General features: G+C 40.0%; 1 protein-coding gene across 3 annotated transcripts in view; it reads left to right on the plus strand.

Moving 5' to 3' along the window:
* Nucleotides 1-23,667, plus strand: part of AKAP6 (A-kinase anchoring protein 6) — a 501,319-nt gene that overhangs the window by 246,302 nt on the left and 231,350 nt on the right. For all 3 annotated transcript variants that reach the window (XM_042235676.2, XM_060401786.1, XM_060401787.1), the window contains 2 exons: nucleotides 18,118-18,214; nucleotides 19,335-19,498. In XM_042235676.2, coding sequence (XP_042091610.1) covers nucleotides 18,118-18,214; nucleotides 19,335-19,498 — 261 coding nt within the window. The remainder of the gene's footprint in view (nucleotides 1-18,117; nucleotides 18,215-19,334; nucleotides 19,499-23,667) is intronic.

Consider the following 23,667-nt stretch of genomic DNA (forward strand, 5'->3'; position numbering starts at 1 on the left):
GCCCAACACCATCCACTAGAACTTTCTGTGATGATGGAATATTCAATATTGAACGTCCATTGTGGGAGCCACTAACCACACCTATCTACTGAGCACTTGAAATGTGGCTAGAGTAACTGAGGAAATGAATTGTTAATTCTAATGAATTTACATTTGAATTTAAATTGCCACATGTGGCCTGTGTCCACTGGATTCTGGTCTTGTAAATTGCAGAGCTCTTTACAGACCATAATGAATTGCAGGTATCCAGTACCGGCTTCATAATGACATTCCCGCCTAAAATATAGAAACTATTATTCTCTTTGCTATGGATTCTACATTAGGTCCACAGCAAACAGCTCTTCTTAAAATGTCTTGTCTATCTCTTAAAGAATAACCTTGTTTCCACCTGATGATCAACACTTTTTTGAATGAATTTTCTCCACTACCGTGTCTGTATTAGTTTCAAGAGATAACATAGGAACATCTTCATTACCTCTGCTTTGCAAATAGTGAGGGACTATAATCTCAGATTTGTTCACTGTTGTTAAATCACAATCTTAGGAACTGAAATTAGGAGTAATTTTGTTTTAACAGTTACTGAAGACCTAGTGTGTATGGATTGCCACTGAGTGATGCTAAAAGACAGTTACTGAGTCACCGTTTTACTGCATGCTGTGTTAGTTAATCTAGATACAGCCTGTCATTTAAACATCTTTAATGCAAACTCTGCGTTACTCTGTCTCTCTGAGCACAATGTCCATCTACATAGCTCCTGAGCAATATTGTCATTTATATTTTTTATTATACTTTTTTTACTATAGTGCTGAGTTAACATTGTTATTCTTCTCAAAAGTAGGTGAAAAAAATCTACCTTTCCATAAGGAAAGTGTACAACTAAGCCTAGAGATTTATATTTCTTAGTTCACCCTGTATAAGTCTTTGCTGCTTCTTAATGAGTGGGCAAGAGGTATTTTCAAGAGTATCTAGTATGTGGAGTTAGCTACATGATGAACATTCTCTGTAGAGTCTATAATTTAATGTTAAACCAATGGATGTGAAAGCCTCTGGGTCACATGTCTTTCCTGATTTAATAATGTGATAGAATAGTTGGCACCCTGCAACATTTATTATAAAGAAAAGCAAATAAACAATAAAAAAGTTGTACATTTATATTTTGATACTTAATTCAATTATTTTCCATGACAGTAACCAAGGGTTTTTACCAACACAAATCAATTAAAGCTTTACAATACCTTTATGAGAGATATGAAGGAGCTTTATTCTAACTGTAAGAAATACTGTGAAATTGCAATGATACATCAATGATTTTCCATGATAATTAATCATCTGCTTGCAACCTGGCTGCTCCTTCAAAAATACAATTCATGTCTTTTTAGAAAGTGACATTTTCAGGAAAATGTCAGTCTGGAAAGGTATTTTGCAAATATTGAGCACATTGGATGACCCTCTTTAAACACTACTTTTTTTTTTTTTACTGTTTTATTTTTTTTATTTATTTATTTTTATTTTTTTTTTAATTTTAAAATCTTTAATTCTTACATGCGTTCCCAAACATGAACCCTCCTCCCCCCTCCCTCCCCATAACATCTCTCTGGGTCATCCCCATGCACCAGCCCCAAGCATGCTGCATCCTGCTTCCTCCTTCTTCACCTCTGTCCATTTTTTTAAACAGCTTCATTGAGGTATAATTTTGACATACTAAATTGCATATATTCAAACATTTTACAAGTTTTGACAAATTGACAAATGTATACACCCATGAAACTGTCACTACAATCAAGACAGGCAGCATATCTATCACTTCCAAAAGCTTCCTCCTGCCCCTTTGTAATTGCTCCCTCCCTGCCCTCTCAGATTTTCTTCATCCCTAAGTAGTCATGAGCCTTTAGTTTAGTTTGTACTTTCTAGAATTTTGCATAAGTGCACTCAAGCTATATGTTCTCTCTCTCTCTCTTTTTTTTTTTTTCCTTTTTTGGTCTGGTTTCTTTCACCCAGCATCAGTCAGTTCAGTTCAATCGCTCAGTCGTGTCCGACTCTTTGCGACCTCATGAATCGCAGCACACCAAACCTCCCTGTCCATTACCAACTCCCGGAGTTTACCCAAAGTTATGTGCATCGAGTCGATGATGCCATCCAGCCATATCATCTTCTGTTGTCCCCTTCTCCTCCTGCCCCCAATCCCTCCCAATTTCAGGGTCTTTTCTAATGAGTCAACTCTTTGCATGAGGTGGCCAAAGTATTGGAGTTGCAGCTTCAGCATCAGTCCTTCCAATGAACACCCAGGACTGATCTCCTTTAGAATGGACTGGTTGGATCTTCTTGCAGTCCAAAGGACTCTCAAGAATCTTCTCCAGCACCACAGTTCAAAAGCATCAATTCTTCGGCGCTCAGCTTTCTTCACAGTCCAACACTCACATCCATTCATGACTACTGGAAAAAACATAGCCTTGACTAGACAGACCTTTGTAGGCAAAGTAATGTCTCTGCTTTTGAATATGCTATCTAGGTTGGTCATAACTTTCCTTCCAAGGAGTAAGTGTCTTTTAATTTCACGGCTTCAGTCACCATCTGCAGTGATTTTGGAGCCCCCCAAAATTAAGTCTGACACTGTTTCCATTGTTTCTCCATCTATTTCCCATGAAGTGATGGGACTGGTTGCCATGATCTTCGTTTTCTGAATGTTGAGCTTTAAGCCAACTTTTTCACTCTCCTCTTTCACTTTCATCAAGAAGCTTTATAGTTCCTCTTCACTTTATGCCATAAGGGTGGTGTCATCTGCATATCTGAGGTTATTGATATTTCTCCCAGCAATCTTGATTCCAGCTTGTGCTTCTTCCAGCCCAGCGTTTCTCATGATGTACTCTGCATACAAGTTAAATAAACAGGGTGACGATATACAGCCTTGATGTACACCTTTTCCTATTTGGAACCAGTCTGTTGTTGCATGTCCAGTTCTAACTGTTGCTTCCTGACCTGCATACAGATTTCTCAAGAGGCAGGTCAGGTGGTCTGGTATTCCCATCTCTTTCAGAATTTTCCACAGTTTATTGTGATCTACACAGTCAAAGGCTTTGGCATAGTCAATAAAGCAGACATAGCTGTTTTTCTGGAACTCTCTTGCTTTTTCCATGATCCAGCGGATGTTGGCAATTTGATCTCTGGTTCCTCTGCCTTTTCTAAAGCTAGCTTGAACATCTGGACGTTCACGGTTCATGTATTGCTAAAGCCTGGCTTGGAGAATTTTGAGCATTACTTTACTAGTGTGTGAGATGAGTGCAATTGTGCAGTAGTTGGAGCATTCTTTGGCAGTGCCTTTCTTTGGGATTGGAATGAAAATTGACCTTTCCCAGTCCTGTGGCCACTGCTGTCTTTTCCAAATTTGTTGGCATATTGAGTGCAGCACTTTCAGAGCATCATCTTTCAGGATTTGAAATAGCTCAACTGGAATGCCATCACCTCTACTAGCTTTGTTCGTAGTGATGCTTTCTAAGGCCCACTTGACTTCACATTCCAGGATGTCTGACTCTAGGTGAGTGATCACACCATTGTGATTATCTGAGTAGTGAAGATCCTTTTTGTACAGTTCTTCTGTGTATTCTTGCCACCTCTTCTTCATATCTTCTGCTTCTGTTAGGTCCATACCATTTCTGTCCTTTATCAAGCCCATCTTTGCATGAAGTGTTCCCTTGGTATCTCTAATTTTCTTGAAGAGATCACCCAGCATACTTACTTTGATTTTGTATGTTTTAATTGTCCATTTTTATTGCTGAATAGTATTCCTTTGTGTAGATACAATACAATTTGTTTATCCATTCACCTGATGGTAGACACTTAGGTCATTTCTCTTATCACCATTTTTATTGTCTAAAGAAGCAAAAGTCACCCAAAACTACATTTACGTAGAAGCATCATAAATAGTTTTTCCCTTCAAAAGGATTTTTATTATCTTCAGTTAGACTGCTGAGAAGCAAAGTAGGAGAGCAGGACAGCAATTTTTTCCTCAGAGATTACAGTCCATGTCCATTTGCTGAAAAGACAACTTTCATTTCCTCAATAGTGTTTATCCATGCCTAACTCACCAAATGGCACCACATCATATGCAGCCAATTGCAGGAAAACAAAGCAGAAATTGGTTCTTTTGTTTTTTAAACCTGTAGCCAGAGTATCCAGTAGGAGAAGGCAAAGTCAAACTGACACCGGACATCTGCACAGTAGTTAGGAAAAAGAGCCAAACCCAAAGGCATGGCTTAAACTTGGGAGATAAATTTGCACAGGCAGAGCTGTGTCAGGTTGGGCAAACATTAACCAACCACATAGAAAAAGCCTTGGAGAAACAACATTCTTAATTCAGTTTGATAAATGAGAAAACATGGTGGGGGGGAGGTGATGATGATGAGTCCATATATATTAAGCACCTATGTGTGCCAGGCAGTTATTTACATGTTAGGAATACATGATGAATGAGTTTCACGTCTTTCTTCCAGGGATTTGTAATCTAAGGGAGATGACCATAGATTAAATGTAGTCATCTATAGACCCATAAATGATGAATGTAATATAATTTTGAGCAGTAAACTTCTTGTGAGATAAGCCAAGTACTGTTTAGATCGTAGTGTGAAGTTTTATTGCTCTTCCTCAGGGTAGGGAAGGCTCAGAGATGTAATTTGATGTAGACCTCATAGACCATATATGATTTCTTGGATAAAGAGGGGAGGTGAGGAGGTGGGAGGAAATTTTATGGGCAAGTAAGGGAGGTGGGGTGAGCTATTTGGTGTGGCTGAGGCTATGTTGTGTCTTGCAGGTAAGGGCTGGATGGTAAAAGAAATTGAATGCCCTTTGAGTGGATTGAACTTTTCTCTGTGGGTAATGGGGATTCATAGAAGGTTTGATTTTATTTTAAAGCAGGAGAGTGACAAGAATCAACTGTAAATTCCATGGGGGAAGTCTCAGCTTGCTATGAATTAACTGGATAAGTCCATGGATTAAGTGAGAGAATAACAACGGGCATAGTGGAAAATGAATTTGAGTATAGCATTTGAGGGTCTTCCCTGGTAACTCAGATGGTAAAGAATCTGCCTGCAGATGCAGGAGACCTGGGTTTGATCCCTGGGTCAGGAAGATCCCCTGGAAGAGGGAATGGCTACTCACTCCAGTATTCTTGCCTGGAGAATTCTCTGGACAGAGAAGCCTGACAGGCTACGGTCCATGGAGTCACAAAAAGTTGTACCATGACTGAGTGACTAACACATACACACACAGTATTTGAAGGATGTGCTGGAATGGCACTCTGGTATCAGATTTTTTAAATGTGGGTTTTTTTTTTTTTAAAGTAACTAATGCATGGATAGAACACAGAATTCTACAGGTAAATAAAGGAAGGGAGTAAAAGGGCATGCCTCCCACCTATGTGCACCCCCACGCCCCCCAGCCACCACCACCTTTACCGGTTCTCTTCCTGAGGTGACCATTATTCCTTTTTTCTTTGTATTCTTTCAGAGTTACTCCTGGTATTTGAAAACAAATGCATATGTATAATTAGCTTTGTTCTCTTAATTTATATTAGCAATAATTCAAAATCAGTAAATATATAACTGCTGCATCCTTTCAGATAGCTGCACGGTGTTCCATTTGTGAATATGCCGTTGTTTATTGATGAAAGCATAGGTTGTTTGCTGCAGTCTTTTTCTATTATAAACAGCACTTCAGTGAATATCCTTGAATACTCATTCTCTTGCATAGTATTGGCTTATCTTTAAAATAAATACCTTTCATGTGAAACTTCTGGGTCAAAGGTTATATATATTTAAATTTTTCATGTATTGTCAAATTGTCCTTGACAGAGATAGTGCCAGTTTATACTCAGCAATGCATGAGAAAGCCTGTTTCTGCACATCTTTACTATTAGACCATGTTATCAGATCGGTTGATCTTTGTCCCTTTGATAAATGTCATCTCATTGTATTTTAGTTTTTATTCTTGTATTTAGGTGGTGTTGAGTACCGCTTTTTATTTTTAGAAGTCATTTGTATTTCTTTTCTAAGAACTATATGCTCATATTCGTAACGTACTTTTCTGCTAGGTCATTGGCCTTTTGCTTTGGAATTTATGGGAGCTTTGTGAATATTAAGGAAATGAGTCCCTTTTTTTGATGTGAATAGAAAATGTTTTTAAAAGAAACTGTTTTGGGGGTTCTGTTCTAAAAGAACATGGATATCTCAGTAGTTTGAGGAATCCACGATTAGTCAGGCCTGAAGGCCATACTGATAAGTATGTAAAAGGTCTCTAACCCTGGCAAAAGCGTGTTTGGTTTCCAGTACTGAAAAGGCCAGTATGTTCTAGAGACTTTGCTTCCTTAGTCATGGATGGAACAAGCCTAAGATTAGGGAGGCTGTTGTTGAGTGAGAGGGTTAAATGAGGTCTGAGCAATGAGAGAAATGGAGAGGAAGTGGACAGGGTTAGGCAGCAGATGGATAAGAATAGAGGGGATAGATTAGAAAGGGGGTGGATTAGAAAGAGATGTCAGCAGAAAAATATCTCTTCACTTTTTGATGCTGTCGTCTGGTCAGAAGTCTCATTACCAACATCTGGTCTGTCCTCTGTAGTCTCTCCGGATGCTACCAATGCCCTTGGGATTAGCACAGGAAGGCCTGCTGCCCCACAGCAGACAGAATCTGACCAAGACTTCAGTGTATTGAAGGGTCTGGAAACTGGCTGAAAGCTTCTCTGTGTACGGGGTGGGATTGAAGCTCCAGGGTTATTCTAGGGGTTTGTGAAGTCAGGGAATGTGAACTTTACAAGAAGTATTCACATGCAAAAGAGGGGACATTATTAGAACTCAGCGATTACTGGGGGCATTTGCTTAAGGGGGGAGGAAACTGTCTTTCATACAGCTGTTGGAATTATGGAACTCTAGTTACAGGAAAACACTAAGTTATACTCACTGGAAAAGTTTAAACTGTATAAAGACCATGAAATTAAAAGTAGAAAGCCTTATACTTTCTGGATAACCAACATAAACAGTTTATTCTATATCTTTCTAAAGTGCATACATTGTAAAGATTTTTCGCCCATTGTGCATACTGTTCAGTGATTGTTTTTGTATCTTAATATATCTCAGACGTCCTTCTGTCAGAAAATGAAAATCTACTGCACATTTTAGCTGCTCCTTACTATTTGTATGGATTTGCGACACTTTTCTTAACCATTCCCATAATTATGGCTATTTAAGCTGCCTCTTTGTTGATGCTTTGGCAAATAATACTGCAATGAGCATTCATGTTGTTGTAACAACAGCTGAGCGTTTCCTCCTTGTCCCATTGTTGTCTGTCTACAGCAAAGTTGCAGTCTACCTGAGTTGCTGCTATAGACAGACAGCAACAACAGCAGCAGCTCAGGGTCCCATGTAATGAGATTCTGCCATGTTTTCAGAAAAGCTTTTGCTCCAGTTCCTAAAAAGTGAATAGGGCCATCTCTGTGTGTGTAGCTCTGAATTTGCGTTTATAAGGGTAGTTTTTAAGCCCACTTTCCAGAACCTTGTTCATTTTAGAAGTGGTCCCTGCAATTTGAAGTGTCTTCCTCAAGGGGGCACAAACTCACCAAAACCCTGCAGACAGTACTTTTGTATTGGTGCAGAATGGTCTGAAAACTTTTCCTTATTCCTTATTGTGTCATTACCCTAGGAACTTACAAAAGCAGTTTGAATCGAACTAATAATGTGACTGGCTAACAAAATCTCAATACAGATGTTTTCATGCATTTAGCATTTATAGTTAGATCTTTATGTTATATCATTTTAAATTAAATCATATTTTTCATTTGTATCATAAGAAAAACATGATACTTCTCACCGAGTTTTTAGTCATGCCAGAAAATTTCCCAAAACACATTCAACTATTTTTCTTTAGCTTGCCCTTGCATGTCCACCTGTGTTCCACGTTTCATTGTCTGAAGCTAAGGGATGACAGGCTTTCCATTTCCCACTTCCTGGTGCCCACCTCTCCCTGCCTACCCTCCTCTGCTAAGATGATAGGCAGCTCTGGCCCGAAAAAGTTGAGCTTCACAAGACCAGCAGCTACCACATGCCCATACGCTTCAGTTAATAAGAGACCGTCGACAGACTTCAAAAGCCTGAGCTGTGCGAGACTGGCCGCCACCCCGCTCAGCCTCACGGAGCAGGGCTGGTGGCCTTGTAGGAGCTTTGAAGTTCTATATGCTTGTCCCCCTTGATTCCTGTCAGTTTAAAGTTTAAGGTAAGTAGCTGAGAGTTTAGTAGGGAGCAGCATCACTTCTCTTTGAGGGATTTGAGGTACTCAACTTGCAACCTTGAATTCCTTCCTTTGGTAGCTTGTGGAAGAAAGATCTGTTGGGGATTTATAGCATGCAGGCATTTTGAGGTTGATGCGTGGGGACAGGAGGCACATCCTTTTGCTCATATAACTAATTCTGTGCATCTGGGAGACAAATAGTCTTGTCTTCCCTTTGAACTGTTCAAAGTACCTGGGGATGTACTTTTTGCCTGACTCAGTTTAAGGACTCTTGTTCCCATCATTTTGAAAATTGCTGTCACTTATACATTTTCCTGATTTATTACTTTATTCTCTTTCTTTCAAATGTGATGACTATTTTAAAATAGAATGACAGAGAATAACTGGATTTATTTAAGCACTTGCTGTTTAGGGTTCAGTTCAGTTCAGTTCAGTCGCTCAGTCGTGTCCGACTCTTTGTGACCTCATGAATCGCAGCACGCCAGGCCTCCCTGTCCATCACCAACTCCCAGAGTTCACTCAGACTCACATCCATCGAGTTGGTGATATCATCCAGCCATCTCATCCTTTGTCATCCCCTTCTCCTCCTGCCCCCAATCCCTCCCAGCATCAGAGCTGTTTAGGGTGGTGGTATGCTAAACGCTGAAAGAAAGTTTGCAGAGTGCCTTGTACTACGAGGGTTCCTGCATGGACTGAAGGACTCTGTGTGTGGAGAGCCAGTGGGTGACCTAATTCACTTGAGCCAAGGTGTGTCGCCCACCATCTGTCTCCTTGTGTAGACCTGTGTGCAGATCTTGCTTATCTGCTGTGTCACATGGAATTTTGGAATCTTGAAACAATTTACCTGGCAACAATGATATTAAGATAAAAGTTTCAGGCCTGAAACAGATCTTTAGCCAGAAAAATGCCTGTCATGTCTCCTGAAGGTGTTGTGAAGATCACATAAGCCTGTTGTTTGTGAAGATGCTTTGTTCATGCACGCCCGTCGGAGACCTGAGAACAGGTGTGAGTTGCTCAGGTGTCCCTAGAAAGGTTGAATTTCTTCCTAGCTTCCCTGCCTGAATGATTCTCCTCTGACTTGAGAGATGGCTTGTGTCTTTTTGGTGTCTCCTTTGACACCCTGCCCTGCACATGCTTAATGAGTACTAAACAAATCTGCCAGATGAATAAACGAACATTTTGTAGAAGCAGTGTTACAACCATTACAGCAGCAAATTATAACTAAGATTATAAACCATGAATGTCTGCAGGAATTTCCTGTACAATTTCCAAATCAAAATGGACCCTGGTTACAGACTTTCTGGGTATTGTCTGGTATATTTGTGACAAGAAAAATGCCTATAGAGAGAAACAGTAGGATATTTTTCTTCTGCTTTCAGGATGTAATTCATCCCCTGTGGCAGAAAACACAAGGAAAGTAAAAATGTTAAGTCAGACATTAGAAAGTTAAAAAAAAAATTCCACAGGTTAACGTTACCATTTCAAAAGATGAAGACTATATGACTAAACAGGATGTTAATGACTTGACATTACAAAATTTATTAAATTTATTTCTAAAGCAGTTTGGTTCCCCCTCTCAAATGCATGAAGCATGTGGGAGTTGGGATAGATCTGCCCCAGGCTGCCAAACAAATTTTTAATGGAACTAGAGTCCTTCAGGGATTGTCCTAAATCCACATAATATTCTTAGGTCTTGGTGTTTGCACTGGGACCTGTATATTAGCAGATGTACGTGTGAATAATATACTTATATCCATCCATCACCTTAGTGACTCCGCATCTGTAGAGGCTGCTGCACATCAATTATTCCACTGCAGGGGGTAGAGAGATATTTGGGCTAGCACTGACCTCTTTTTTCAATTAGGGCCTCAGAAGCAGTGTGTTCTGGAAGTCAAATGGTCCCTTTAGACAGAACCTCTGTGAATCTATTTGGCCTAATGTGGCCGTGCTAGGAAGTCAATATGATTACCTGTGCCAGGTGTGGAGGCAGCATCCAGAAAAACATGAAAATTTTGTCACTAAGAGGCACCATCAATATTCAGGGTCTCTCTAACTTCTCTAATCCTTGCATTAGATATTAGCAAGTCTATCAAAAATGAATGCCAGCCTTAATAATGCCAGTATATATACTTTATATACCTTCTGCAAAAAAAATGCAACTATTTGAAAGAAGTTGTAATTTGTTTGAGGAGCTAAATTCACTTTCAAATGCTAGATGTTTTTATTATCTGAGATTTCAGGGGCAAAAATTTCTTCAGAAAGAACAGGATTTTTGTCTTCATATCTTAATGCCCTTACAAAAAAAAACAGAGAACAAAGTTTTTATAATGCTTATTTCTTTGATCATAAACTTAGAACCTCTTTCTCAAGAGCACATAGTGCTTTCCATTTTATGAAGCTTCTGATAGTATACGTGGTGGTGTGTTGCATATTGTCATAACTAATAAATCAGTGACAAATGTAACCACCTCATTTTGTTGGGGAGATATATAATTGTGGTGGTAGCTGACCATTTATTTAATTATGTGGTAAGTACCATATGATGAGAGGGTAAAGTTAAATTGATGATTTGGGCTATCTCAGCCAGGATACAGTTTACATGGCAATTACACCAGGATCATCTCAGTGTAATTGGCAAGTAATTTTGTAGGCGAAGGAACATGACAGCTCATTTACATGGTGTTCAATGAATAAAATTTGGGAACATTTATCAACCACTTCCAAGTGAAGTGATTGCACCAGTATTGCCCAAAATGCTGTATAGGTGACTCGGAAGCATCGTGGAAGGTTTCTGGTATGAATCTGCATTCAGTTGCTCCCTGAACATTTATTAGGTGTGTGCTGTGTGCCAGGTACTGTCCTAGGCAGTGAGAATCCAAACACAAGTAAAAAGTTACATCCTCCTCTCAGAACTCATGGCTGGGAAGCAGACCTGCCATCAGTAGTTACACAGCAGTGTAATTAGTGGAGGTCTGAGCTCTGCACAGGTAATGTGGGTGCTGAGGCGGGGGGAAGCCAGAAGGGTGGAAGATGGTCAGGGAAAGCTTTCTAGAAAGGGTGACACCAGAGATGAATTATAAAGAATGAGCAGGACTGAGTCAGGGGAGAGGGAAAGGACCTTCCAGGCAGAGAGGTGCCTGCAAGAGCAGAATCTTAGATGAGCAAATGGCTGGTGTGAGCTGGAAATTTTAAGCAGTTCAGGCACATTTCAAGGCAGACCTGGTGCCCAAGAAGCAGACTTGGTGGAGATCTCACAGGCCACCTTATCCTGCAACCTGGGGAAGCACTGGGAGATTTCAACAAGCATCTTTCTCAGAGTTGGATCACTCCATGTAATAAAATATTTGTATTCTGTTATTATGATATGCCAGGCTCTATTCTACAGATATCATGGCATCTCATCCTCACAAGAACCCCATAAGGCAGGCACTAACATGTCCTCATTTTACAGATGAAGAAACTGAGTCCACGGAGAGTGCCAAAGGCATGAAGTGGTTGATGGAGGAGCCAGGGTTTGAACCCAGGCCTGTCCAGCTCCAAAGCCCATGCTTGTCCCCAGCACCTGCACCGTGTCACAGACCCCTTGATATGATCGATTGTAACTCCTTGTTTTTAAGTTGCGCACTCCTCCACCTCCTATCTCTACTTCTAGGCTGTGAGCTCTGTGAGGCCAGGAACTATATTTATCTTGCTCACAGCCACATCCCTCAAGCTTAAGATGATGCCTGCACCTTCATAGGCACACCACAAATAAAGAAAAAAATGTAATTTTTAGGGGGTCATGGCTGGAGGTTGTTGAAGTCAGCCTGTCAAAGGATGACAATGTGGGCCTGCATTAGTCGATACAGAATGGTGAGGATGGGAAATAAATTGGCAGAACTTGGTGATTGATTGGACATGTGGATTTTGTTGGCATATCCTCACAGTATTTCTGATCTCCAACTTCTACACTGGAGAGATGACTTGGCAAAACAGTCTGAAGCGGAGGGAAGCTCATGCTGCTCTTCACAAAGCTCTCACATTCCTGAGACGAAATGTTGCGGACTCAGGATGAGAAGTTAGAAGAAAGTTTCCTGGAGATAGTTAAAAATAGAATGAACACATCTGCCTGGAATGGTAGAGGGACAGAGCTGCCCTAGGATAGATGAATGGTTAGATGGCCTTTGGGATTCTTCCCCCTTTGAAAATTTTCTAGTTTAGAATAAATAAAAATTCTCCTGAACCATCTGTCCTTAACTGTCTGGCTTAAAGATAAAATGTCCAAGAACTGGAAAATATTGAGTCCACATGCCTGGATTGTAGATAAGGAAACAGAAGCCCAGAAGCATTAGATGACTTGTCCAAGGGCACACACCTGAGGCAAAATGAAGACCCAGACCACTGGTCTCTCAGTCCCCCACTCCCTGGACTCTCTGAGCAGCATCTGTGTTCCATGCCGTCTGTGGCAGGCCTGTGCTGGGTGCTAGCCCAGAGGCAGAGAGAACTTGGGGTCAGTGCTTGAGGAGTGCAGGCAGCTTCAACAGGAAGTGCTTCTTGTCACCTAAAAATGCCGTGAACACCACCTACTGCACAGAACATTTGGAAAACAGAGACAATGAGTTTGAAAGTCTATAATGGTTTTGCTTTAGCCCCACTCATTGCCAGACACTGCTTCAATGCTTTCCAATCATTGCCACTAATTCTCACAACAACTTGAAGTTAGATAATATTACATTTTATGTTTCAGAAAGCTAAAGCTCCAAGAACTTGTTCCATGAGACCAGACTAAGTTCACTCCGAGTCCTAACTGCACAGTCCCTACTGTCTTCTTTTTCTACACACTGGGTCTGTCCATTGTATCATAGATACAATTTTGAACTTTCATTTTTTTTTTGAAGGCAGCTGTGCTTACCACTATACCACCAACGGTGAACTTTCAATTTTTGACTTGTAATGTGTTCTGTTTTTCATGCCAATTCATAGTCTTCATTGTAATGGCTGTGTAGTGTCTTATCAAGTTTTTAGGAGGTTCTTAAATAAATATTTACTCATAAAAGTCTTTGAATTTTTGGCACATACGGCATTTGGAAGGTATATATTATATTTTGAGGACCATATGACCATCCTCTATCAATGGCATTGGGACAAGCAGGAGAGAAACTGCCAGGCTCTTCACAGGGAATCATGGCTTTCTTTCCCACCAAGAGCCCTTTGGGGGATGCAGATGGTACTCGGCACAGCTCAGAATAGAGTCCGGGTAGAGATGGCCTGAGACAGGTAGCAGGTGACTTTTCAAGCCCCTGCTTCTCTGACTGAACACACATTCTTCCTCCTGTCCTTGTGAAAAAGCAAGTTTTCATTTTCCTAGGGTAGTAAAAATCTTTTGTGTGAAGAAAAAGTGTCACGAGGTGTCTTATTCATCAGCATATATACCATCTCTTTAAAATGACAGTGGGAGTAAAAGTTCATCAGTTCAATATGTCTTTCACATTTGGAGACTCCTGACTAATAAAACTCTGGTATTTATCATCAGAACAGCCAAAGAACTAAATTCTGGCACATGCTATTCTCACGCACTGAGAAAACCTTAAAAAGACAGAAGATTGTCTCCATTCTTCCTTCTTCCATTCATTTAGAAGAAAAAGCATACCTTTTTTTAATTAAAAAAAATATGAGCATGCAGAAACATCTGGCCTCTATTACCCTAGCAGCCTCCTAAATGGTCTCCTTGTCCGCCCTTTTAAAATCAGCTCTACGTAACAGCTAGAAAGATGTTTCTAGAACACAGAATTCTACCAGTCACTCTCTCATGTTGTCAACATCTTCTTCCACTTCTTCTGTTTCTCTTAGAGTTAAATAACACGTGTAGCCACAGCTCCCAACTCCCCTTCTTCGACCTTGTCTTAGCCACACCAAGTGGCTTCTGCTGCCTCCCGGGTTCCTGCTGCAAGACAGGGTATCTCCAGCCCCATGTGGAAATCCAGTCCTTTCTCCACGAGCTCCCCACTGGGCTCTGTAGAACCTGGCTCCCAGTTGAGCTCCCTCAGTACCTATCCAGCACTGTCATACGGAATATAGCCCACAGTCTTGTTTTTATTTGGCCAGCATGGTACTTTAAAAAAGCTCAATCTCATTGAGCATGGCACATCACTGTTCAGCTGAAGGCCCTGCCACTCTCTGTTATACATCAAGCCCTGATTACATGTTTATTTTTTACTGGGTCATATACAGCTATTTGCTTTTGATCTCTTTTACCCAACAGACTATATGTTGCATGTGTATTGTGTACTGTTAACTTTTGTATCTATAGGTCTGGTAGAGACTACTCAATAAATAACTATTGATTTAACATACGCTTTTTAAAAAGAAAACTAAAATTATGTCAAGAAAGATGCAGTAACTCTTTTTGGCCTCTCTGTTCACAAACATAAAATTCATGGACCTCAATGGACCTGGCCCACATTGACAATATTCCTTGGGGACAGCAGAAAGTCTGTGTTCATGATATGATTCTGCTAAAACAGACATTTTGGATCTTGAAGCCTCTGAATGTGCTTATGGTCTTTCCCACTGTTTTGTATATCAGGAGATTCATATCAATTCTTATGATCCCTCATGAATAACATTCTTCACATTTGTCATAGTTTTGTGTATCAAGGCATACATTTCTATGATTTCATTTTATATCCGTGTGACCTCCATATTTCCATCAAACTGAGATCTGCAGAAATTTGGTTGAGATAGTATGGGTAAAGATGTAGTACTTTATCTACTTGGTAAGCTGTGATCATGATCAAAGTGCAGTCATTGTGCCTCACCTGAACTTGGATCCCGACAAGGAGTAAGGCACCCATATATATACAGCTGGTGAGGCTGGAGGTCGAACTAAGGGGAATACCCAATGGTCAACCTCTGATGTATCATCTTTTTGCTAATCGGGTCCTTTGTCTCAGCCACTGTATTTTTCATGTCCTTAGCTATTCTCTTCTGGATGTTCAGTTCTATGCTGCTTTAAAACACTAAAAAAAAAGATGTCGTTATCTCGTAAGCCCCAGATTACTCATAGTTTTGGAGTTTCACATCATCCTCAGTGATGCAGATCTGTGGTACCTGCCTATGGCCATGTTGTTGCCATAAATTAAACCTGCAGAGAATGCCCTGCACTTTCAGGGAGTGCTGTGGATGCTGCAGAGGGACCATATGTCGTAAGGCATTGCTGAGGAAACCTGTTAGCAGCACAGGAATGGAAATGTGCCCAAGTGTCAAGTGAAACAACAACAACAACAAAGTCCTTTGCTTAAGCTTCCTTCCCTAGGGAAGAGGTGGGCACAGAAGCAAGTGAGTTTATTACAGAATTCTTCAGCAGCCAGAAATTTCATTGACAATTTTGTTCATGTGCTGGCTTGTCTGCCTTCTCAGAGGCCCACTGTGCATTCCTTATTGATGTTATTAGTCGTTAATGGATACACCTGAAAATCAAGCAATATCATTTGGGTTGTAGTTGTATTAAGTGGTTCTTTTCTGTAGCATAAAGCTTGTCAGCTTATCTTTTTTCTTAGTAATGAACACCATTTTTTTCAATGTCCTAATCAAATCCTTCCACATAATCTTGAGACAGAACCAGATCCAACTGCTTCTATTCTGTACTATTGGCCTCAATTATGTCAAATTATGCAACCTACTCACAGGTCCTAAGGTTCTCTTTTGTTGAGACATAGGTTTGATGCATGCCTTCAGAAGCTCATGATTACAACATTCAATACTTGTCTGTTTTAGGTAAATAGAATCAAAGAGAGCACTGGGCTAAATTTATAGTTATGAGGACATCATCTATAGCATAGATTTCTTTCTAGATTTCTTCCTAAGTGTTGGTGCTCTTGGGCTGATCACAGGTATTTTTCTTTTCTATGTCCCTTCTCCCTGAAACACACAAATGCACCTCAATCTGCATGACATTGCTTCAGAGCTGAGGCTCTCCACTATCATGGCAGAAAGTAAATAACACCCATGTTTTGGCTATACAATCATAATAATTTAATTTTTAAAAGCTATTATATTGACCAGAAGCATCAGGCTTCTGATATATTGCCATACTTAATTTTGTTCAACCAAATACCTGTAGTTGAAAGAGGACAATACAAGAAATAGTGAACAACCCTCAGGGAAATCTAATGTTTCTTTCTGCTATATGCTGCAGTTTTACTGTTTCTTATGCCTCTAGTAAGATGAAATGATTCATCATTTTGGAGTCATTTTTTAAAAATCAAAATTCTTATCTTTATATTCCAAGTTCTGATTATGTCTCTACCTCCTTCATATTCAGCTTACTTTGATTGTTCCGCTTTTTCTTCTGAGCTTTAAAAGACTCCTTTTTTCCACTAAGAAAAAGACTCTCCCTGAACCTCCAAGACGGTTCAGGTTCCTTTTGATGTGCAGGGCCATGCCTTATACCCCTTAAATTGCTATTACCCTCTCCAGTGTACAGAAGAGGCGCAATATGGTTTCTGAATGAAAGAATGGGAAAAATTAATACCTGATTTCGTAGCATATGATTGTTTAACCTCTTTCACCTGGATTATATTCCCAATAACACTGTATCATCTCAAACTTGTCAATTATTCTTAATACTAAATTCAGTGTAGTATATAGAATCATTGCTCAACAAGTTTTTAGTGAGAGCAAAATATATCATGTATTTTGGAGTCCTATTATAGAGAAGTCAGAATTTGGCACATAGTCCTTCAAAATCCATACTTTTTCAGATTAATCAAGTCAAGGGCTGGATTTTCACTCTCAAGACTAACCATTGATTCAACATATTGGTTACTATGATTACTCTCCATCAGACCTCCTGTGTTTGGAACACCTTATAACATTCCAGAGATGGAAAAACATCTTTGGAAAAACCATCCCTGTTTCCTGAAATATTAAAATGGAAACCTTCCCCTTCAGAGAGTCCTATTGATCCAGTTCAGCAGATATCCACTATTCCTGCAAATATTTATTGAACACCTTGTATGTGACATGAGTTGGAAATAAATGTGAAACTGGCAAGTCTTTTGATTGTAATAATTTGGTAGCCAAATATGTGAATAAAGCAGAATTCAGTGTGATAAATTCTTCAATAGAAGCAGATATAAGGAACAGAGGAAGCCGAGAGAGGGGAGTAATTAATTCTATGAAAGACATTATGGAAAGCTTCCTGCAAGAAATTTCTATGAGTTGAAATTCACCCATAAGAATAGTTTTATCTTTTGGGTAACTATCATAAGTGAAAAATGCCCCTCGTATGCTTGATGTATTTATTTATAAAGCAATGTCACATTGTAAGGAATAAGCTTGAAATTCAAACATTTGAAAAACATTTGACTCCTCTCTACAGCACCTAAATTCACCTCAGTATTCCATAGTTTGTGTGATATCTGAAAAACAGCTGAATCAAACCCTACTATTAATGGATTTATATATGTGCACATAATTTATGTTGCCAGTGTTTTATGGTTTCATAAATAGTGCTAGCACTAATGTTTCTAAAAAAGTGAAGAAAAGACCTTATATGTGCTGGTAGAATTTCAGTATATATTATAGAACACTGCTACTTTTGATATAGCCTACGGGATGTGACTTTTCATAAAAACCTAATGAATTTCTAGATATGTCAGCTGTTTCCAAACAGATGCACTCTGCTAATCTAATGGAAACATTTTGAGCCCAGATCCCAAATATCAATAGCTTTTAGTATTGCAAATTAGTTTGTCTATTGGGTAAATTGAACTGCGTGGCTCTTGATAAAAAGTAGCAAGTAATTTTATATGGATGTTTTACGTTTAATGGCCTTGCCAGGGTTTGATGCTCATATTTTTCCTTGCAGAGTTTTAAGTTGAATGTAGACAGTCATTGTGCGCTCAAGGAAGCTGTGGAGGAGGAAGGACACCAACTTCTTGAGCTTATTGCATCTCACAAAGCAGGTAAATCCTCCTGAAATATTGCAAGTCTTTATGTCTCCAGACTATTAAGAATGAAGAAGCATTGCTGTAAATTACTGCATATATTCACTTCCTTATGTATTATTAATATTTACATTATCAGATTGACCTTCAAGATTTATAAATGTTTCATATACTGCATACAATGCTGTGATACTTATAAGATGAAATACTGCCTCCAAATGGTCTGTTCATTTTATTTGGGGCTTGCTGTTCACCCAAGTTTCAATTGAAATCGCATTCCTGAAAACTTCACATTGACATGCTTTTCAATGTAGGTGCTCTGGAAATAACATTAAGATAATGAATGAGAATTGTGCATATAGTATAATGCATATGCATCCGGGTACTTGTAGGTATCATTACAGATATAAGGCAGGCAGTCTAGAGACACATGATTATTTCCCTGCCAATTCACACACATGACCGTTTTGCATGTTCTCTGCTGGTCATTGCATTAGCAGAGTTTTAGCCTTAGACCAGTTCTTACCTCAGTATTAGTGTATTTATGACAAACAGATTGTAAATAAAAAATAGTTTTGTCATTTGGTTATACTTATCCTGGTAGTAAAAGACCATAAGACAGGATGAATTAGTTTGCCCCTTGTTTTGAGCTTACCACAGCCCAATAAGAAAAGAGCAGCATTAATCTGATGTGCTAACGCTAAAGACTGCTGTCTTAAATTTGGCCCATTTACTGTATTTCAAGTTGAATTACCTTTACTTATTTCCATACATTTTCTGATCATTGTAAAGTCTCCACAAAAAGATATACACAGGGCCTTTTATTTGGAATGTGAAGCAAGAGTCTTAATAATTTTTACGTATCGTGATTTTGGTTCTGTATACATTTTTTTAGTCCATGTGTTAAATCTAAGTCAGTTCTAAACTATGCAACTATGGGGTTTTCCAATTTTTGTGTCCTTATGCCTTCTGTCAAGTCAAAAACCCCCAGTCTCAGTTCTGAGAGGCAGGTGAGGGTAATGATTGCTTAAAATTATGTTTATTGTTGGAAATATCCATCTAATCTTAAATGAAAAACAATACTGAGTAAAAACACAGCTGAGTCGCTAACGTGTGCTTTCCCCCTCCTTTGGAGAAGGACTGAAGGACATGCTGCGGATGATTGCAAGTCAATGGAAGGAGCTGCAGAGGCAAATCAAACGGCAACACAGCTGGATTCTCCGGGCTCTGGATACCATCAAAGCCGAGATTCTGGCTACTGATGTGTCTGTGGAGGGTGAGGAAGGGACTGGAAGCCCCAAGGTAAGTGGCTTGAAGTTTGCCTTATTTCCTCTTATTTCTGTCTTCTTTTGAACTAGGCACCACTGAAGTTTTCTTTCTACCCCTAAGGCTTTTCGTTTCTACTGGGTAAACTTTATCTCTCTCTCTCTATGTATAGGTATGTATAAACAAAATGAAATTGCTTAGTTTAAAACAATAAAAAAAGCCTCCTACAACTTTCAAGTTTTCCAGGAACGGGTCTTTCTGTGAAAAGTGGCAGAGTAGGAGGGGGACAGTACTTTAAGGGTAGGAGAAAGGAGGACATAAAACATTTAGTAAACAAAACATAAAGCATCTTTAACATGAATAATCAGAATGGTTTTAAATTGTTTTGTTGCAACTATAAATCACTATAATCAGTGCAATCACTCAGCTCTGACATCCATTAGCCGCTTGGTTACAGCAAATTAACAAAGAAGAGAGAAAGTGATTCATTATCTCATTCCTGTTAATGACTATCAGATGCATTGCCTAATTAGGGGATGGTCATTGTAGTGGGAAGAAGGTCATATGCTTTGCTACAAATCTTTTTGCTCTGTGTGTAAGTTCTCCATAATGGTGCATGCACCAAATACAAGTACTTTAAAAATGAATATTGACATGTTTTGGTTATCTATTTTAGATTTACAAAATAATCTGTAAAGCATATGAACTTGAATTTTAAACAAGGCACCTTTTAATAAGTCCAAAGGTATCTTTGGACTCATGATGTGGAAGATAATTTTATTAATTTGATATTTTCATTCAATCTCTCTTTTCTTTTGTATTTGTTCTTTTGTGAAACTTAATGCAGAAAACAGGTCTCATAATAGACTCAGCATGGAAACATACTATAAAATGGGGGAAACAGATTTAAGAGTTCATGGCTTATATTCCTGGCATGGACAAAGTAATTAAATCATCATCAAGTCACGTTTACTCAGCCTCCATGTGGATTGTCATTGGGCTACATGTATACAGAGCAAGTTAAACAAATGCTCTGCCCTCTGAGCCTCACAGTCTTAAGTTCAGGCAAGGAGAAACCCAACCTGTTCTGCAGTGGTGAGACCATGCAGTTAGTTGAAAACCTCAGGTGCTTTACAGCTTTGGAATCTTAAAACAACGAACTTCACCTTATTTGTTGGAAACAGAGAACAGAATGATGAGCTCAGTTCCATTTAAAGAAAGCTCCATGGAGGAGGTCACATTTCAGGAAATACTTGAAGGAAGGAAGAGAAGTGTCTTGGCACATGAGCACATATTTTGGGAAGTGACATGATGAAAGAATCAGAGCTGGAACTAATAACAGGGAATGGGGAGTGTCTTCAGCAGACTTCTCAGGGCAGAAATGCTGTTCTTTCAAGGAACAGACTGTAGTGGAAGTTGATTGGGCTGATGCTTTGGTTGGAGTAGGGGCCAGTGATGATGAAAAAGAACATGCCTGAAAACTCTGTTGTGTTTTATTTATTGAACAAAAATATACCGAGTGATTACTTTTTAAAAGCCACCCCGTATTGGAGGCATTCTACATGCCAGCTACTGTGTTGTACATTACTTTCTGTGTACTCTCTCATTTAATTCTCACAACAAACTACATACACCTTCAGTTCAGTTCAGTCGCTCAGTCGTGTCCGACTCTGCGACCCCACGAACTGCAGCACGCCAGGACTCCCTGCCCATTACCAACTCCCAGAGTTCACTCAAACTCACGTCCATCGAGTCAGTGATGCCATTCAGCCATCTCATCCTCGGTCGTCCCCTCCTCCTCCTGCCCCCAATTCCTCCAACCATCAGAGTCTTTTCCAATGAGTCAACTCTTTGCATGAGGTGGCCAAAGTACTGGAGTTTCAGCTTTAGCATCAGTCCTTCCAATGAACACCCAGGGCTGATCTCCTTCAGAATGGACTGGTTGGATCTCTTTGCAGTCCAAGGGACTCTCAAGAGTCTTCTCCAACACCACAGTTCAAAGAGAGATGTTGTGGGGAGGGAGGTGGGAGGGGGGGGTCATGTTTGGGAACGCATGTAAGAATTAAAGATTTTAAAATTAAAAAAAAAAAAACACAAAAGCATCAATTCTTCAGCACTCAGCCTTCTTCACAGTCCAACTCTCACATCCATACATGACCACAGGAAAAACCATAGCCTTGACTAGATGGACCTTAGTCGGCAAAGTAATGTCCCTGCTTTTGAATATGCTATCTAGGTTGGTCATAACTTTTCTTCCAAGGAGTAAGCGTCTTTTAATTTCATGGCTGCAGTCACCATCTGCAGTGATTTTGGAGCCCAAAACAATAAAGTCTGACACTGTTTCCACTGTTTCCCATCTATTTCCCATGAAGTGATGGGACCAGATGCCATGATCTTCGTTTTCTGAATGTTGAGCTTTAAGCCAACTTTTTCACTCTCCACTTTCACTTTCATCAAGAGGCTTTATAGTTCCTCTTCACTTTCTGCCATAAGGGTGGTGTCATCTGCATATCTGAGGTTATTGATATTTCTCCCGGCAATCTTGATTCCAGCCTGTGTTTCTTCCAGTCCAGCGTTTCTCATGATGTACTCTGCATATAAGTTAAATAAGCAGGGTGACAATATACAGTCTTGACGTACTCCTTTTCCTCTTTGGAACCAGTCTGTTGTTCCATGTCCAGTTCTAACACCTTAAGGCAGTACCATTATAATTCCCAATGGAAAAAAATGAAGGCACAGAGAAGCAACTGGCTTAAGGTCACAGGTGTTAGGTAGCAGAGCTGGGATGTGAATCTGAGCCCTTTGGCCCCAGAGCTCATTTTCAGCACCGCCTAGAGCACTGTCTGTTACTGGCACTGCTCAGGGTAGGACGCAGTGATGAACAATCAGCCTCGGTACCTGTCTCACGAAGCTTGTGGTGAAGTGGAGTGACAGACTTAAATCTCACAACCATGCTTTTATAAACCACGCTGGACTGTGAAAGAAAAGCAAAGGGAGTAACCGGAGGCTGGGCTGGGAGAAGTGATTGAGATCCGAGTATGGGGGAGCACTTCCTTGAGGAAGTGACATTCTGTGAACAGGCTGTTGCAGCTGGTTGGGAGCGGGGAGTTTGCAAGGGAGGCTGCGTGGCTGTAGGGGCGAAGGGGAGGGTTTGGGAGTGAGCAGGGAAAGGACATCATTGACTCATAGAGTAACGACCTGTCCTTGGCTTTGGTGTGGAGTGTGGATGGGTAAGCGGGGTCAGTCGGGGTGGTGGATGAGCAGAGATGGTGCAGTCACCTGTGTTCACAAGGACCTGTGGCTCTATTTACCAGGGCCAGGTTGAAGTGGGCACTATTGCTCATTCTGTCAGAGACAGATGAAATAAAGAAGATAGCTAAACACAATGAGGAGAAGGTATTATGAAATGAGAGGCAATGTTAACATTTCTCAAAAATAGGACCCCCTTTCCCAGGCCCCACCTCAAATGAATCAGTCACCTGAGTAAGGCCCCAGAATCTGCATTCTACAACTCCCAGAAAACCTCTTCCTACAGGGCCACATGATCCTCACATAACTGGGATCCTCAAAACAGTGTGAAAGAATATCTGTCTTCTTGTTACTTCCAGTACCAAACCATTGGTATCTGGTGGCTCAGATGGTAAAGAATCTGTCTGTGATGCAGGAGCCCTGGGTTCAATCCCTGGGTCACAAAGCTCCCTGGAGGAAGGCATGGCAACCCACTGCAGTACTCTTGCCTGGAAATTCCCCATGGACAGAGCAGCCTGGTGGGCTACAGCCCATAGTGTTGCAAAGAGTTGGACACAACTGAGCGACTAACACTTTCACATTTTCAAAATGTTCAAAAACAGGGGCTGTTTAATTAAACTATGCTATATCTTATCCCAATGAAATACTACATAACCATTTAAAACTAATGTTTTAGAAGAGAATTTTCAAACATTCGAAGAGGCCTAAATATGCAATTATATATTTTAAAATACCTTTGAATTTTCTAAGTCTCTACAATAAGTAAGAATTATTTGAATCTGAAAAATAAATATATGTAAAATGCAGAATTAGAAAGGGATTAAAAGGTGACATAGTTGACATTGATCTGAAGGGACTTGAGATGTGAATTTAGATATCAGGAGGAAAAATAAACGTATCTGACTCTTGCTGATTTGGATGTCTCAGTTCAGTTCAGTTGCTCAGACATGTCTGAC

Source organism: Ovis aries, chromosome 18, assembly GCF_016772045.2.
Source record: "Ovis aries strain OAR_USU_Benz2616 breed Rambouillet chromosome 18, ARS-UI_Ramb_v3.0, whole genome shotgun sequence".
NCBI lineage: Eukaryota > Metazoa > Chordata > Mammalia > Artiodactyla > Bovidae > Ovis > Ovis aries.